Source organism: Ochotona curzoniae, unplaced genomic scaffold, assembly GCF_017591425.1.
Source record: "Ochotona curzoniae isolate NIBS_2020 unplaced genomic scaffold, NIBS_Ocur_1.0 scaffold_4505, whole genome shotgun sequence".
In the NCBI taxonomy this organism is placed as follows: Eukaryota; Metazoa; Chordata; class Mammalia; order Lagomorpha; family Ochotonidae; genus Ochotona; species Ochotona curzoniae.
Window position 1 is genome coordinate 34588805 of NW_024467118.1, and position 17805 is coordinate 34606609.

General features: G+C 41.3%; 1 protein-coding gene across 10 annotated transcripts in view; it reads left to right on the forward strand.

The window, feature by feature from the left end:
* The window catches only part of EBF2 (EBF transcription factor 2), a 185674-nt gene that overhangs the window by 143424 nt on the left and 24445 nt on the right, over positions 1–17805 (forward strand). For 5 of the 10 annotated variants that reach the window (XM_040965856.1, XM_040965855.1, XM_040965859.1 and 2 more), the window contains 3 exons: positions 4167–4284; positions 5816–5946; positions 6623–6749. In XM_040965856.1, coding sequence (XP_040821790.1) covers positions 4167–4284; positions 5816–5946; positions 6623–6749 — 376 coding nt within the window. Of the gene's footprint in view, positions 1–4166; positions 4305–4392; positions 4400–5114; positions 5126–5788; positions 5947–6622; positions 6750–17805 lie in introns of all 10 variants that reach the window. The other 5 variants (XM_040965852.1, XM_040965861.1, XM_040965854.1 and 2 more) reach the window with 3 other exon arrangements.

A 17805-nucleotide genomic window follows, 5' to 3' on the forward strand; every position in this document is an offset into this window, starting at 1 on the left:
TTACTTCTGAATATTTTACACTATTGTATAATTGGAAATGAAACCTACCACAGTCACTCATCACTTTTAGGCTTATTGAGCCAGCTTACCCCAAACCTAAGATATCATATCAAAAGAAAGTAAGGGATGATGAAACACAAAAATTGCTTTCACTTAAAAAAAAAATACAAACCAAACAAACAAAAAAAACTGCAAGCAGTGTCAGTTGGTCCCACAGTTGTCTTTCTTGGAAACTTGGCTTGCAGCTACTGATCATAAATACTTGCTTTTGTGTTGAAATGTGTTCATGGAAGAGGGCTGCTACCTGCAATGTCTTTGTATACAGATCTGCTGACTGCTGCTGTAGCTTTGAGCTGAAATATAGTTACATCAACTAGGAGAAATAAATGGAAGTTGTCACTAGTGTCAGCAGCAAAATCCAGGGCCTGTCCCACGCAAATTATGGACATCTGTGTTTCTAATTGGCATTCTTGGAGGACTGTGCCAGCAGAATGGCAGTGCCAAGAGATTCTGAGAGCCTTAGAAAATAGGAGGTGTCATGCTGAGGTGACAGGAGACGTTGATGAGGCACACAAGAGTCTTTGGTATAGAACACCTTCCATGTTTGTTGTGATAGCAATGATTTTTAGTTTCAGGTATCTTCAAATGGCATCTTTTATCCATGTTAGATTAACTACTTTTAAAGCATATCAGTTTATGATCTTTGGAGAACAAGTGATATTGATGGTTACCTGATCAGAAGACAGTTGGCAAAGATGCATACAAATAGTTAACAAGGTAATGGTAAGAAATGTTGACCTTGATTTGTTTAGCTAAGATGTAAAGATTTTTGAAGGTCAAAGGTGTCCTTGTGTAGTGTTTTGGAGTCTAACTGTGCCTGACCCTCTAACATTAAGCTGCTGTGGCCTGCAGTTTTGAAGAGTGAAGCAAACCAGGGGAAAAGCGAGAAGGGGGAGAGAACAGGAAATGGAGTGAGGTGTTTCAGGAAGTTGTCAGGGGTTGACTGATTGATTCCAGATGGAAAGGGTCAGCCTTCATGACCCAGGAAATACTCACTAGGGGAAAGAAGTTGGCTTGTGCAAGGGGAAGGCCTGGGAGGGAGATGATGTCGGAATGCACATTCCACTTCCTTTAGTCTTAAAGCATTCCGAAAGTTTAACTTCTCTGAATAGAAAGATATCAGTGTTATCATCATTCAGCAGAAAAGAGTGAAGGAAGTTAAATTAGAAGCTGTTTCAAATGCATCTTCCCTCCATAATGTGGTTCATTTTAATACAAGTGGTGTGAACATAGGGAGTTTCGGTACTTAAGCGTGCGTCTCCACACATCAAAACCACCACCCAAGGGGTCTGAAAGCATTGTGGACTTTGTGAATTTAATTCATTATTTTTTCCAAATTTAATTTCATGGGCAGCCTCTTCTAGGGACCTAGCAGTTTAAGATACTTGGAATTTGAAAAACTAGAACTTGCCTCATATTTGTATCTCTCTATATATCCAGGCACACACACATACATTTGGACATAATTTAGAATCTTGTAATAAATTTTACAGACACTGAAATAATTCAGGTTAATTCCCTTGCTGTCATGAGAGGCCAGCACTAGCCAGCAAGAGATTAAAATTTATTTCCATTGTTAATAGAAAATAATGAAGTGCATCTGAACCATCAGGGTATGTCATTCGGGAAATGTTCACTTTGGAACTAAGTCTCACTCCACCCAAATGAACAATGATGAAATCAGCTGGCTCAGGAAAGCCCCATATTTTGTGGCAGAAATGCATGAGGAGCGTTAACAGACAGCATGACAAGAAGCTTGTGGAATGAATTAAAGCGGTCGCAGAGAGAATGCTCTGTACAGCCACGTAATCCTCAAGTCAGGGCAGAGAGTCCCCTCGCTGTGCTGTGTCCAGCTCACTAGCAAAGCTGCAGACAACTTTGCTGTGTTTTTGTTTTCTAGGGATGACAGCCATGTCTTTGAGAATCCATTCACTCACATAATTTGTCAGAGTGACTTGAGCCCTCTGCTTCCTTGCCTTTCTCCTTTTCAGAGGGTAAACATGACTACGGGGGATTACTTTCAACCCTCGCCTTCTTAAGCCTGTGACTGTGAGGTTCAATCTCTCACTGGAACTGTCATGTGCTCTTATGCTTTTTAAGATCCCTGTGTTAGAACTTGGGCCTTGGTGCCCTTGCAGGGAGTGCTGGGTGTCTCTGTTGTAGAGATGCTTGCACATGGTAGGAACTCTCCAGAAGGACTTTTCTTGGATTCTAACATATTAACATGGACACAATTGAAAACAGACCCAGAGCCAGACAGGCTGCATCCCTGAATTGTGAGCAATTATGCTGATGATAATTTTCTGAATGACCACAGAATTTCCTTTAGGTTTACTCACTGAATCCCCAGAGCCTGTCATAGTACCTGACATGTAGTAAGAACTCAATGAATATCTGTTGGGTTGAATGATTAAAACTTTATGTCCATGTAAAATTTCATGTTTGCTGTCACCATGCCTATGGTGTGAGGATATATGAAATGATTTGTGGGCCCATGGGTTTCATGAATTCTTCCAAATCAATTCCATTCTAAACAAATAAAGATTTTTAGAGATACCATCAAAAACTAGTTTACAACAAAAAAATGAGACTGTTGCTTTTGAGGTGGTGGTGGAGGAGGCAGGGTTTAATATTCATTGGTAAGGGACATAAAATGACTTTCTGAGGAGATGAAAATATTCTGAACTGTGCAGCTGAAATTTCTGCATTTTAGTGCACATTAATTTTGCTTGACAGAAAAACCCTCAATATGTGGTCAGCACCATGACAGAATAGGGAAATGGAGTAGGTGGTAGTATAGATAAAATAACAATAGTAATATTTGGACAGTCCTTAATGCTGGGTGATAGGTACTGTGAATCCATAGTGATATTTTGTTGGGTTGAAATTATTCAAAGAAAAAAAATTCTTGAAGTGCCATCTAAGAGTTTAATATGAAGATGTAAGGGAGGGTCAGCCTCCTCCCATCCCCCTTCACTTAGGGAGTAATGTGAATGGCCACCAGTAAAGTTGGATGGCCATCAAATTTCATTCAGGAATAGGTAAGAGTAGTTCCATTAAATAGAATTCTCTGTTATGTACTTTTCAATGTTCTTCCGTGGGAAGTTTATATATATGTAGAAATAAGTATATAACATGTTCCTTTGTCAAAACAAAATTAGTGTACAGAAATAAGCATAAAGTAGTGGAGAAGTAGCTGTTTCTAGAAGCTTCCTTAGAGCTCAGACTATGGAAAAATCTCAGTAAGTCATCTTTCTGACTGACTAGTCAAATCTGGCAGGGGTGAAGCAAATGAGGAACTCATCCTAATTTGGCACAAATCAGGCATTGCACTGAATGCTTTTTTTTATTATCTCACTTTATCTCATTCAATACTGAGAGGCAGTTTTGTCTGCTTTACGAATAAGAAACACAAATTCTGAAGGTTATGTAATCTGTCCAGGGTTATCTGTTAGGAAGCAGCAGGCTTTGGATTTAAATTCATTCTGACTCCAAATACTTGTTCTTCCACTCCTCCATACTCACCCCTTTCCTCCAGTTAAAGAACCTTACACTTGGAGCAGTGCATCTCAATGACCTCATTACTTCTTACAAGCCTGAGCTCTTCTGCTTTTGTTCTTGGTGGGTGAGAACGTCACAGATAACACGTCAGCCAGAGACTGGATGTATGATATGACTCTAAGGCCTGACTGATGAGCAAGAAGCCCGTCCCCAAGCTTGGGGCGTGACCTTCCAGCCAGTGTCTACATCTTATCTTCCAGAATCACGTCAGCTTCTGTGGTGACTACAGCTTGAGGGACTCAAATGGGAATGATGGCACAGTGCTTTGAGAAAGAACTAAGTTTCTGAAAGCATCAGGCAGATGGCCAATCTCCCCACTTCACTACATGGATATAGTTTGAATACAAATACATAACAGCACATGGGTGAAAGGCAGTCTCTTCTTCATTAACATTCTTCCATAAATGAAGGAACAGGAAAACCTGTTGAGTTGTTGTTGAGACCATGCCTCATCCTCAAGTTCTGTAAAACAGAATCATGGACCCCTTACTATTTATGTTAAATTAACCCTGCTCTCCCCTCTCTGTTCTACTTTAAATATGTAGGTTGTGCTGTCAACAACAGTCAATGTGGATGGACATGTGCTGGCTGTTTCTGACAACATGTTTGTTCACAATAACTCCAAGCATGGACGGAGAGCAAGAAGACTCGACCCATCAGAAGGTAGAGCCTTTTGGCTGAGCATGGTGGACAGATGAAGCTCCCCACATATGTCCTTATTTTAATTTCAAATTCATGTCTTAGAGTTAGAATGGAGAAAGTAGACAAAACCATGTGGGTTTTTGAATGAAGTTGTAAACACTGACTCTGGCCTGTTCTATTGCAAGCTCCTCTCGGCATCCATCCCCAAGTCTCCCAGTCACTTCCATTCAGTTCTGTGTTTTTCTTTTTTGCTAGATACGCATTTCAGGGAAATGTAGGCCTATGACATCTTAGTTAAACAGGAACATTACAGTGCCAGACATGTATGAATAAGTGTCAGATGTGCCCTTAAACAGATTGTGGACAAAACAAAACAATGTGCAGAATGAAACTGACACTAATTGATTTTTGTTTGCTTGGACAAGAAGAAATCATGTGCTGTTCTGGGTAGTTTTCCAAGTGCATTAAAGTAATTAGAAATACCAGTAACTGTTAAACTTCAAGTTGTCCAAAAAATTAAAGCATATTGAGGAAGATAACTGACAAATTGAAGTAAATTCCAGTTCAGTTATTCCCCTTCCTTCTGCACTATTCAACTTAGTGGTGTTAGGGAGACCTTATAATATGAATTAGTGGCCAAATTAGGCTACTATTTTAGTGCGATGTTTTGCTATATTCTGCCCACCCACCCCTAACCCAGCTTGGCCCTTTAAATGTATCTTATATCATTTTAAATAGGAATTAATGAACTGAAAGAAAATGATTGAATCAGTAAAGAATTTGGAGTGGTGTTAATTCTCCCACAGTGGGCCCTGAAAGGAGAGAAGAAAATCCCAGAGTTCAGAATTTAGGAACCCCTCCAGTTGCTTTTGACTGATTGGATGTGATTGACTGGCTGTTCAAAGGGGGCTCATGTTTTTGGAGTCCTGCCAAAGTTCTCCTCCACCTTTGACCCTGTCAACTTTGGAAATGGAGTGATGGATTGACTTTAGTTATGGCCTGAAAACCATATTGGGTTCCTGTTGGGATGTAAAGTCCAGAGGCCTCAAACATATGGAAGAAGGGAGGAAAATTCTACCTACAAAGTTTGGAGCACGATTAGAAATTGCCTCTAGATTGTGCTGGAACAACAACAAAAAACCAAAAACCAAAAACCAAAACAAAAAACTACTTTCAGCCACAATACATTCTGCTTTCTCTTTTTCTCTTTAACACAGTAACAAGCCTTGCATATTTTAACATCTTGGGTCAAAGGAGGCAGGGAAAAAAGGATTTACACATTTCTAGTGATCAGCTTATAAAAATATAGACAAAAAAATAACAGTTTAAAAAATATCCTTTGCATGGTTAGCTCAATGTTTCACTTTTTCATACACTGATCAATTAATTAAGCCTTAGTGATCTGGAAAAAAATAAATCAACAGACAGTTTGGGAAGGATGGCAAATGAACAAAGCTCAAATTGAATTTCTTGGAATGACCAACACTGTCTCCAAAAACTGCACATTTCGACCACCAAAGGGCAGAGCTGATTTTTTCTCTTGTCTCTTTAGCCACTCCCTGCATCAAAGCCATTAGCCCAAGTGAAGGCTGGACCACAGGAGGAGCCATGGTCATCATTATCGGGGACAACTTTTTTGATGGCCTCCAAGTAGTGTTTGGAACCATGCTTGTATGGAGTGAGGTAGGCAAAAATCAACTTATTTCCCAGATTTCATTTGGTGCAAAGGTTGTTTTGATTTTAGGAAATCTAGTAATTCACCGAGTATTGCTAGCATTAACACACATTGCTGAGTATCTTCTAGAAAAGAGACACCAAGCGTATAAAGACATGGAACCCGTGATAATTGAGGGGATAGATTCCTTAACAAAAACACAATATTTATTGTGGAAGTATTTTAAATGTCAAAATATTAGAAGTAAAATAGAATTTGGATATAAGAGACTAGAAAAATATGTGATGAAATATAATTCCTTTTTTGAAAATCATGTTTTGAAAAAATTTCTAATGATACAGGAAAGGTGATATGTGTACATTATAATGGTAAGTAGAAAAAAAGTCAGGACAGCAGTATTTATGCCTTGCAAAATTAATTCTGTAACATTCATAGAAAAATATCAGAAATGCTAAATATTAATATTGGTTTATTTGGGTTACATATTGTTACTATTGTTCGGTGATTTCCAAATTGAGTATATTTTACTTTCACAATAAAACAATGAAATGTGTTATGAAAAGATCAGTGACAGTACTATGTTGGGCATGAAGATTGTTAAATCAATATGTAAGGCTGTCAGCAGTGTCCCTGGTGATGGCTTGTCCAACAGGCATCTTATTTCCTTTCCGATTCTCTCCTCAGCTAATAACCCCTCATGCTATCCGAGTACAGACTCCTCCTCGACATATCCCTGGAGTGGTGGAAGTGACATTATCTTACAAATCCAAGCAGTTCTGCAAGGGAGCTCCAGGAAGGTTCATTTACACAGGTAGGTGAGAACATGTTCCAGGAGACAATGGCTCCTGGTTCACTTTCATTCTACTTGCTAGTATCTACACTTTACAATTATTCTAAGTTTTTTTGGTTTTTCTACCTACCTGGGACATTAAACATGGAGGTATTGACTTAATTCTGTATTTGCATTTTATTTAAGTAATTTTAGTATCATCTGAAAAAATTCATTTCAGGAATATATCCTTAGATTTCTAACTGTATAAGAAACTCAGTAGTATCCTCTTTCATTCAAGCAACTGGATTTAAAAAATAGAGGTCTAAATCTAAATTTTCTTTAAAAACCAAGGTTTCCCAGCTATTTAGCAGGGTGATAAATTATTTTAAAATTTTATGAGGTTAGAATTAATCTATTTCAACATTTATTGAATGTCTACTTTGTATGTACTGCTTTCTTAATGCAGAAGGTTCCGGTTACATGTAAAGATGTGGTCCTATCCTTGGAAGTGGTAGGAACTCTGGGAGAAGAAAAAGAAGAGTTGGAGAACTTGTATTTTCAAAACTCTTGGTGTATCCAATGAATCGAATGTGGGTTTCATGAAGAGAGTGTTTAGTGTGAGTTAGTCATGGGATGTGGAGTCAAGAATGGGATGGATATGGAAGACTTGGATGAGCAAAGGGAAAGGAGAATGTTCTGACTGTGGGAATCCAATGTGCAAAGGTGGTAGGCTGAGGCGAGCTTGTGTAAGGAGCATGCAAGCTGGTTCAACAGTGAGAGTGATGCATTTTGTAGAATGTACACAGCAGATCTTAGTCTCACTGAGAGACAACCTCTTCTGTTCAGTGTGTAAGTGTCTGGTTAATTATCAACTAGGAATATATGGAAAACTGCCATGTTCAGCTATAATTGTTTAAAATTTTACCTTTGAATGCTGTCTCCTGTGATAAATGCATCTCAAGTGTTACTCCTTTTGTGAGTCTATGGAAGATTCTGTTGTGACATTAAAAAACACTTCTGCAATAACTCTCAAAGAGGCACATCCATGAGTTTAAAGTAGTGTTTATTACATGCACACATTGGGTGGGTGCAACTCTAGCCTCTGAATCATAGAAATTAATGAGGCAGAGTCCCCCATGTGGAATAGAAGAGACAAATAAAACAAATGATTTAATTGCAGAGAATGAGAGATGGGTGGTGGGGAGGAGTGGGGAAGGTCTTGGCTTAGAATGCTGAGGGAGGCTTCTCTGAGGAAGGAGCATTGAGCACTGAGCATTGAGCAGAGACCTTTATCACAGGAAGGGGTTAACTATAGAGTCCTGCTCCCTCCGTCTCTCTCCACTGCCCCTCTCCTCCCTGTTCACACTGCCTTGCCTCCTCAGGACTGTGTGTTCTGTTTGGTTCACTGATGATCACTGCAACACGGACTGGCAGTCGATGAGTCTGTGGGAGACTGGGCTAGAGACAGAACACAACAGGATGACAGGCCAAGAGGTGGGAGGGAGCCTGTGTGGGAGAGGGGAGTCACAGGAAAGACGGTGGGAAAGGGCTTCGTGTGGGAAGATCTCGATACTGCTGTGCCAGGGTGCAGTCAGCATCTTGACAAGCTCGAATCTCGGGGCTGGATGAGCTTGCTGTGGAAGGGATGGGAGCTAAGGATGATGGCTTAGGAGCACCACACACCTATGGGACCCAGGATGATGGAGGATGACTCAGGAGCAGTTGAGTTCAAGGCATTTTCCCCATAGGAGGCATCTGGCATTTCTGGTGTTTTAAAGATACCCATTGGATGCAGAGGATGGGTCTAGCCCATGATGACTTAGGAGATATAATGGCAAGCATGAGGACATAGTAGATATAATGGCAAGCATGTTAGAACCAATCCCATACTCTACAGAAGTAAAGAAGGATCTCTGTGGTCAGCAGGGCTATGGACATTGAAAGTGATGGATAGTGAGTGCATGTGTGTGTGCACAGCTATGCATGTCTTCTTAAAGCAGATTCTCACACAGGCTGGACTTCAAGTCACCAGTGCCTAGGCTAGACCCAGACCAGTTAGAAACCTTGCAAAATAGCAGAACCCAGGTAGCAATGTAATCTATCTATTCAGTAAGTAAATATGTGCCCCAAATTAGGTTCAAGACCAGCGCTGATAACCAGTAACCGCTTTATCAGTCTGGAAGCAAGGTAGCTACTTCTCCATGACAATTATTAGGGTAAGTCCCCTAAGATATGTAGAGACAAAAAAGGGTGGAAGAGTAACAGGGAGTGACTAACAGGCAAGAATCAGGGAATGTAAAGCAACACCTGATGAAACCAAGGGAAGGAATCTGTGGTCTGTTCTTGGAAACTGCTCATTAGAAGAGCAGCACCCATGTAACCCTGAAAAGAGCAGATGTTACTTAACATGGCTACATGTCAGCGTTAGCGAATGCCTCTTTCCTGCTGCCCTGAGGCATCATGCAGTGATATCATGACTCTACTGTGCAGCATGTATTCACTGAATGTGCACATTGTGCCACGTGTTAGTGCTCTCAGGGACAGCTCATCAGCCCTCCTGGCCCACAGGGTGTAATGATGTAAAGGTGAACTTTTTCTATTCTGAAGTCAAACTGCCCAGACTCACAGCTTGATTTGTCCCTTACTGTTTTTTTTTTCTGTTAAAAATGGGCTACCTGTCTTGTTAAGGTAAAGTGAGAACCAAATGGATGTGGTGTTTGGGAACAGTGGTGGACTGGTACAGGTTTAGTAATCCACCAGCTCTCCAGGAAAAGGAAGATTAAACAAGAGCATTGTTGTAGCACCTGCTGATGTTTGTGGTATAGATATTCTCACCATGTCTCAGTTCAAGCAACCAGTGTGACTTGGACCAGGTCACAACATTCCTAGTAATTTAACCACCTGCTCTTGTAAATGGATAAAGCCCAGTCTAGTGCCCCTCTCCAAGTAAAGCACTTGGGACAAAGCATAAGTAGAGAATGACATATCTTATCCAAAAGATGTTTATCATTAATATTATTGGCAATAATATACCATGGAAACTGACTTGACTAAGGAATTGAAAATGTGATGAGTACTACAAAGGAGCTGAGAATATATGCTAGGAGAAATGAAATTAATAATTTAAGGTTATAGGAAAGACCTAAAAAGTCCAAGTAGGAAAACTGTGTACAAAGACCCTGGGGTGAGAAAGAACGTGGAACATGTTTGTGAAAGATGGATAAAATAGAGGTTGGGATCCAGCTGGAGGGAGGGCAGGGTCCAATCTCATCAAGGCGTTTCTTTTATTTCCCCACCCCACAGGTGTCCTGGAGAGCTGTGGGAGAATATTGCCATAGTCAGACTCACCTTTTATGAGGTTTTTCTGCATCGAAGAGACTGGCTTAGAAGCCGGGTTGGATGCAGTCAGGTCAGTCAGAGGCCAATGTGGTGGCCTGGGCCATGAGTGCTGGCTGCTTGGTCCTCGGTGTCAGCAACAGGGACAGGCAGAAGTAGTTGAAATTTAGGAGGTAGCATTGACGGGACTTGATGATTGATTGGATGGGGTGAAGGTTGGGAGGGGAGGGGAAGGGACAATGCTCAGGTTTCATAGTTGAAAAATTGGGTGGGTATAGCTTAGAAAGTGATTTTTTAAAAGGTATAAAGTGCTGAGGGAGTTCAGAGGAAGGACAAAATACTTCCAGCTGGAGGAGAGGTGGGAAGATTTAATATTGTAAAGATGTCGATTAGTGAATAAACTTAACACAGTGCCAATCACAATAACAACAAAATGTTTAGGGGAAACTTTACAGAAGTTCATCTGGAAAGGAAAGGTGCTAAAATAGGGACCTTGATTTTGAAAAATGAGAGGACCTTGCCCTGCCAGACATTAAAACCCATTTTAAGTTCCAATAATTAAAAGAATATGGAGTTTTGCAAGAACATAACAGCAATGTCATGTAACAGAAAATGTAATAAATTGTTTTTGCCCACATCCAAGGTATGAGTATCAGTGTGAGGCGTAATCTCAGGGCAATTGGCAAAGATGGAATGGTTAGCAAATGTGTTGGGTCAGCTAGTTAAGCTTTCCCAGAAAGAGTTCTCATCAGCTGAAACATATTCAAGTTAAATTTTCATTAAAATATAGACATTTCAAAATGTAGGAGCTAAGCAATACTTAGTCTTGAGCCTTGTTCATTTTGACAGTAAGAACAGACAATCAGACAAAAGATTTGATTGCATGACAAGCAAAATTTTTCATGTTAAGGGACAAGCAAAAAATGAAAAATAGCTGGAGACATATTTTCTCTGAATTCCATAGTATCTTATGCATAACAATAATTATTCTTGGGCATGTGTTGTGACACAGTGGATTAAGCCACCACTTATGATGCCAGTATACCATAGCAGTCCCAGCTGCTCTACTTCTGATACAGTTCCCTGGTAATGTGATTGGGAAAGCAGCAATGGATAACCAGATAACTCAAGTGCTTAGGCTCCTGCCACCCACATAGTTCTTAGCTTTGGGCCCAGCCTTGGCCAAGGCCTTTTAGAAATATAAGATTTATATTTCTTATTTCTCTCTCTCACACACACATTCTCACATAGATATATATATTTTTTATTTGACAGGCAGTTGAGAGGAGGAAGCAGAAATGATAGAAAGAGAGAGAGAGTGGTCTTCCATCCATTAGGACACTCCTCAGATGGCTTCTTCTGGGTCTCCCACATGGGAACAGGAGCCCAAACATTTGAGCTGTCTTCCATTGCTTTCCAGGTACATGTGCAGGAAGCTGGACAGGAAGTGAAGCAACCAAGACTCAAATCGGTGGCATTGTGGGAGGTGGCTTCCCTGTCATGCCACAATGCTGCAACTGCCCTTCAAATAAATAAGTAAAGCTTTAAAAAAAAAACCAGATTGAATATATTTTTTTAGAAAAAAAGATTCATTCATCTCTTCAGCAAAGACTTACTTTTTCCTACTGTTCATTAGCTGCTATGTTATGTACTGAAGATAAGAAAGTGCACGTTAGTTATCTTAAACATTAAGGGGGAGACAAATCTCCAGATAGAAAGCTAGCAAGTAACAATAGGACTTTTGGAAGGAATTCAGTTAAGCAAGAGACATTAAAGAAAAATCCCAACTACATTCATAATCAAGTACATGCAAATGAGGGCAAGAGGATCCCATGGTTTCCCTACCAAACTGGCATAAACAAACAAACAAACAAATACATACAGACACCTAGATTGGTCAAATTCAGAGAAAGTGATGACTTTCTAATACACTGCTACTATATGAATATAAATGGTTAGAGGAGAGCCCCTGAATGATATCAGCCTTGAAATGTGTGTACGTGTTGAACCAGCCATTCTACTTTTAGGAGCGTACTCTATAGGAATTAATGAGTTTGCCTGTAGGCTCGTTATTGCAGCACTGTTTCTCCTGGTGAACAATTGCACAATCCTAGAGTGCATTAGAGGGTTCATTAAATAAACAATGGAACATCCTCACACCTCTTTCTAGATAGTCACAAATGGATGTTTACTAGATAGTCACAAATGGATGCTTATTTACATGAAAGATATCTGCAGTACAAATTTTTATAGAAGCATAAAACTGTACATTCCCAATTTTTATATGTGAAGAAAGGATGGCTGTTCCAAGTGAAGTAAGGAAGCCTGCACACGAAATGTAAACACAGTTAAGGGGCTCCTGAGTGTTAGCATTATGGGGGGTTTTTTCATGTTGCATACTTACAGCTATTATTTTCTAGTAAAATTTTTTAATTAAAAGCTTTAAGATATAAAATTAATGTCATACGTGCTGGTATACTTAAAGCACACAGTAGTAAACTTGCCTTTCCAGATATAAAGAAAGGCTTTCCGGACAGTGGGTGAATCTTGCAGGAGGTGGTCCTTGAGAAGGAAGGGCCCCGGGGAGACCATCAGGCGTGAAAGGAGCAGGGCCTCAGTGGTTCTCTGACAGTCACAGCAGGTGTCAGCACTGCACCACCATGTGGGAGGGCTCAGCAAGCAGTCACTCCAGATAAACGTCCACCTTGTGGGTTCTTGGGCCACATGCAAGTTAGCAGAGACAAGAAGCTGCTGGCAGCCAAGGTATAGGTATAGGGGTCCCATCAGTGGCTTCTTATGTTTCCCACTGAATGGGCAGACACTGTTATAGAAAGCTACCTTAATCCCGGTGACTGAAAAAGCAGTGGCTTCTACAGGAGATTGAAGATGAGACTGCTGGATCCTGAGTGAAATCCTTAGCTCCAGTCCCTGGAGGGTCATGACCCTTTCCTTGGGCACATACTAAAAAGCCTTTTATATTTCCTACTGGCCCAGCCTCTCGAATGCTGGAATTGAAACACTGACCCAGAGGTTCTGAGCTCCTGGGTGCTGGCTCCTCCATCCCGACATCTGGGTTTTTCCTGAGGCAGTATTCCAAGGCCTCAGCCACTGAAGTTCCCCCATAAGCTACTCAGTTCCAAAGTAGAGATGGAGAAACTCATCTTGACCCAGAGGAAAAACAAAACTTAAAACCTGGAGAGCTTTGCTGGGGGTGGAGTGAACCCTCTGTGTGGGACACGATCGAAGAGGAAGAGCATTCTCCAATAGCCGGAGGGATGGAGCTCTGAGGGGCTTGCTGTGTCGCCAGTGACCTATGTACCCCTTTGTCAAGTCCTCAACCTCTGGAAAGCTCTGGTCCCAATTATGCTATTACCCCTAGGTGTTTCCCTGATTCAGCTGGCCAGGAATGCTTGGTATCAGTCCAGAGGTACCAAATTGTCCTCTTTGGGCAGAGTCTGGAATCTGTATTTTAAACAAAGACACGAGTGTGAGAGACCCCTGTTTTGCCCATAAGGCTGTTGCAGAGGTTTGCTGGCTGGTAATGTATCTCCCGTGTAGGAGGCTTCTTAGGAGATGAGGCCATTTCCCCAGGAACACAATAGTAGTATTTACTCTCAGTGGAATCTCCTAGAAGAAAACCCAGAAGCAGGAGTCAGGAAGAGGGCCTCCAGCAAACCTCTTCTCCCTTGGGCCCTGCCCACCGCACACACTCCATGGCCCTCAGTTTGGTGGTTGATAGCTCCTGTCTTCAAGGGCGCACCGCCATTACAAACCCAAGCCTTATTAGAGACGCTCAGTATCATTAGCAAAGTACATAATCGGTTCCCCATGGTTGCTGCTGCCAAGCAAAGCCCAGACAGCATCAGGGCTCTGAAAAATGTTTCTTTCACACATGTGGCTTTGTGGGTCTATTTCTCCCCCCTCCCCCCCGCCCCTCCCCCCCCCCAACCAAGGTGTGCTAATGGGCAGCTTGCTGCTGTGAAACTGGAAGAGTCTCTTGGGGAATGTGATTTGTCAGGAAAGTTCAGTTGCCTCTGTCTGGCTTGAGACAAAGTGGTAGTATGTCACCCTAAGCTTAGAAAGCAGGGGCTCCTTCCTCAACTGCCACCACTGGATTTTCTTTTCTTTCCTTTTTAAGAAAGATTTATGTGTATAGTTAGTTATTTGAGTGGCAGAGTTAGAGAGATATCCTCCATTCACTAGTTCACTCCTCACATGGCCACATCAGCTGGGGCTCAGTATCTTGCATGAGCTGATGGTAGGTCACTGAAGACACATGGATAGTTAAGTGCAGTCCTTGCTCCATGGTTCTTGGCAGAAAGTGGGCCACTTATTTGATTGCTGGCTAAATTTACCATAAGTTCTATCATAAGACAGAGACTGATAAGGGAAAAAATAATAAAAATAATTGAGTCGTGGCAGCTGTCATCTGCCGTGCATGCAGGGCCAGCCCTTTCCTGTGGGTTCTGACCGTCATCACCTTTGCTTTGATGATGGTTTGATTATATGTCAGCTTTATTGATGAAGGTCCTGCTGCTTAGAGAAGTTAAGACACCTGTATCTTGTCACTAAGCCAGTTTTAATTCAGGCTGTCCTAAGTTCTATCCTTTACCATTCACCTATGCCACTTCCCAATACTGAAGAGCTTATTGGAAGGAATGACAGCAGAGCCATCTGCTTGGCCTTCTCCAGTAGTTGTACTTGACACGTGCCCATTCCCTTGCCTCTCCAGCTGTTTGTCCCTCACAGGAAGTGCCCACAGAACAGGCTGCAGCAAGGGAGTCTCAATTGGGGCCTGGCTGTTGACCTGCTTTTGTTTCTTCCTTTCTGCAATGATCCAGATGCACAGCCTGTGAAGTGCTCAGAACTGCACACAAGTGCTGCTAAATTGCCTTGACTAACTAAAATTATAGAAGGCAAAGGAGTGCAGAATTGTTAATTTTGAAGAACTTAGCCTAGAATGCTGCTATTGGATGGTGAGGAGGTAGTGATGGAGTTAAGAAGCTGGGAATTATATCCCAATTTTCAAGGATATCAGTTTGACTACTCTTTGCAGTATTTTCTAACTTAAAAAATGTGAATGTACTTAACTTACTGGGAGGGAGAAATTATAGACATAAGCAAAGGTTTGTAGGTAAACGCACATTAAAATAGAGAACTGACCATTCAGCGTCTCTATAGGAATGTATGTATCAGCCATCACGAGTTCCGGGAAATTTAGCTCCTGGCTCTGAGCTTTCTACAGGCCTACCTCTGGCCATTGCAGCTTTCTCAGGGAATGAACCAGCAAATAGAGAAAATCAATCTCTCTCCCCCTCTCCCCCTTCCCCCCTCTCTTCCGTTATCTCCTTCCCTCCTTATTCTCTCCCTCCCTCCTTCTCTCTCCATATCTTTGACGTTTAAGTAGGATAAAGTGATCTTAAAATAGAGGTTTGATAGCACACATAGAAGGCCAAAGCAGCCCCAAAGCATGGGCTTTGCATGTGGTAGGTGAGAGGGAGGCGGGTGGAGATGAAAAAGGACAAAAGGGACAAAAGGGACAGGGAAGACTGATGGGCCCTGCTCTGGGACAGGTATATACAGACTAGGTGCTTCACCAGGTCTGTGGTTGAACTGAGAAGTTAACAAAGATAATCTGTTAATGGAGACACCCTGGAAACCAAAGACTTCTTGTTAACTAGCTTCCTCATTTAAACGTTGAGGTTGTTCAAAATATTCATGAAAATAAAATGGAGTTTATTGGATGCAAAGATTTGAAATCCATGCATGAATGGGTCTTCAAAAATTGGTCATGGAAAATGGGCATTATGAAAAACTATGCATAGGTTTCAAGCATTTTTCTTTTCATCAGATCGAGTTTACCTTCAAATCCCACTATCCACAAACAAGGTAGTTTAAAAAGTACTTGTCTACCTTTTATCTTTTATATTAGCAAGAAAATTAAATACCCGTGGTCGTCATATGGGAGGAAATATACTTCTATAGGAATAAGCAGCCACGGGGAGGAGGAATACAAGGCCTGGATTTTTCCACAAACTCTTAAATTGCACCCCAGGCGGCCCACTCTGCGAGGCTGTGCACAACGTGTGGGGTTTCGCCTCCATAAAGCTGCACCGCACAGATGTGCAAACTGGATTTCAAATGTTAATAGCTCATCCACTTTGCATTTTTTTTTCGGGTAGCATTATCCTAAAAAAATCCCATTGAAGAAATGAATCTGATTTTTAGTTAAAAATACCCAATTCAGACATCAAAGCTTGGCACATCTACAATTGTTCCCTGTGCAGAGTGGAAACAGGTTGAATCAATAGCCCTCCTGGTAGCCTGCACTTTCGCAGAAGTTGCCTGCATCCCCGCTTCTCCTGAAATTCCAGTACATGATGGAGCTGAGTCTGAGGAATGGCATCTCCGCTGTCAGCCCCAGAACAGGAGGCTGTTGTTTCACTGGAGATACCCCTGCCTTGTAATGGACTGGTGCTCTCTGCTATAATATTCTAAATACACATTCCTGAGAGCAGGAGCATATTCATAACTGCTCCATTGTGGCATTTAGATTTACCCTTGAAATTTATCTTTAATTTTTACAGTTGTCTCCTTAAGCATGTATATTACTCCCTTCTTCAAACAATCTGTCTTGCTGCTGCAGTTTTTCTTGACACCAAAGTGTAATTAAATATTAAATTAATATTTCATTTAAGATTAAATATCACAGGCTTCAGTCTAATTTTTCACTTGTGTGCTGTTGGTTCTCTCCTCGTCGTCTTGTTTCTATGTCCACAAAGGCAGGTACCACCTCTGAATAATGTGTTCCCATATTATCTTTGTTCCTTTTTCTTTTTTTAAATGTTGACTCTGAACTTTGGCTATATTGAAACAAATGAATATGCGGAGGCATTTCAACATAGCTAAGGCTGAGGACAACTTAATTTAACAGCCTTGTCAAGTGCTCGGATGAAGGTGGTGCCGCTGATCTGTGTCAAATCTAAAGCATATCTGAAGAAAGGGCCTGCTGTATAGTTGTAGCACCATGACAAAATGTGACATTAAAAAACAGGAACGTTAAAAATGTGAATGTGCAGCCAATTAAACTTTACTACATATTGAATCTCCATCACACCCAAATTCAACATCCAAAATGCTTTGGAACTGGAAACTGCATGCAGGTGTGATGCCACAGGTAGAATCTTCTACCCCTAACTTCATTTCCTCTATCACAATCCAAACTTGAAAACACTATATAGTATTACCTTCAGGCTATCTGTGTAAGAAACATAAATAAATACTGTGTCTAGACTTGAGTCCCAATCATTATGTATAGGCAAAATCGGGGGCAGGGGAGGCAGAGAACCTGAACTATGTAACCCTTATTGTTCCAAGTACTTTAGGTAAGGGATTTTCAACCTGTACAGCTTTTGGATGTTTGTCCTTTAAAGAGTAGGGCAGAAGGCAGACAGTTGGATAAGAAAATTATTCTGAGGAAGAGGAAGGCAGAGGAGAAAAAAATCATAGCACTTGATTAGTAGACTTTATGGCAATGGGCGGGAGAATGAAAGCACTATTCAGGCAGAGACTGTAAGAGAACAAGGTCGTCAGGGCTGCCTGAGGGCAGGTGCTTATCTGTGAATGTTTCCATTCCTCCTAAAGCTGGGTGGTTTGAAGCCCTTCTTTCCTCACCTGCCAGATGACCACTTTCTCCTTGTATCTGATTCTATCTTCTGATTGGTGTAATGTGACTTGAAAGAAACATCAATTTTAGGTT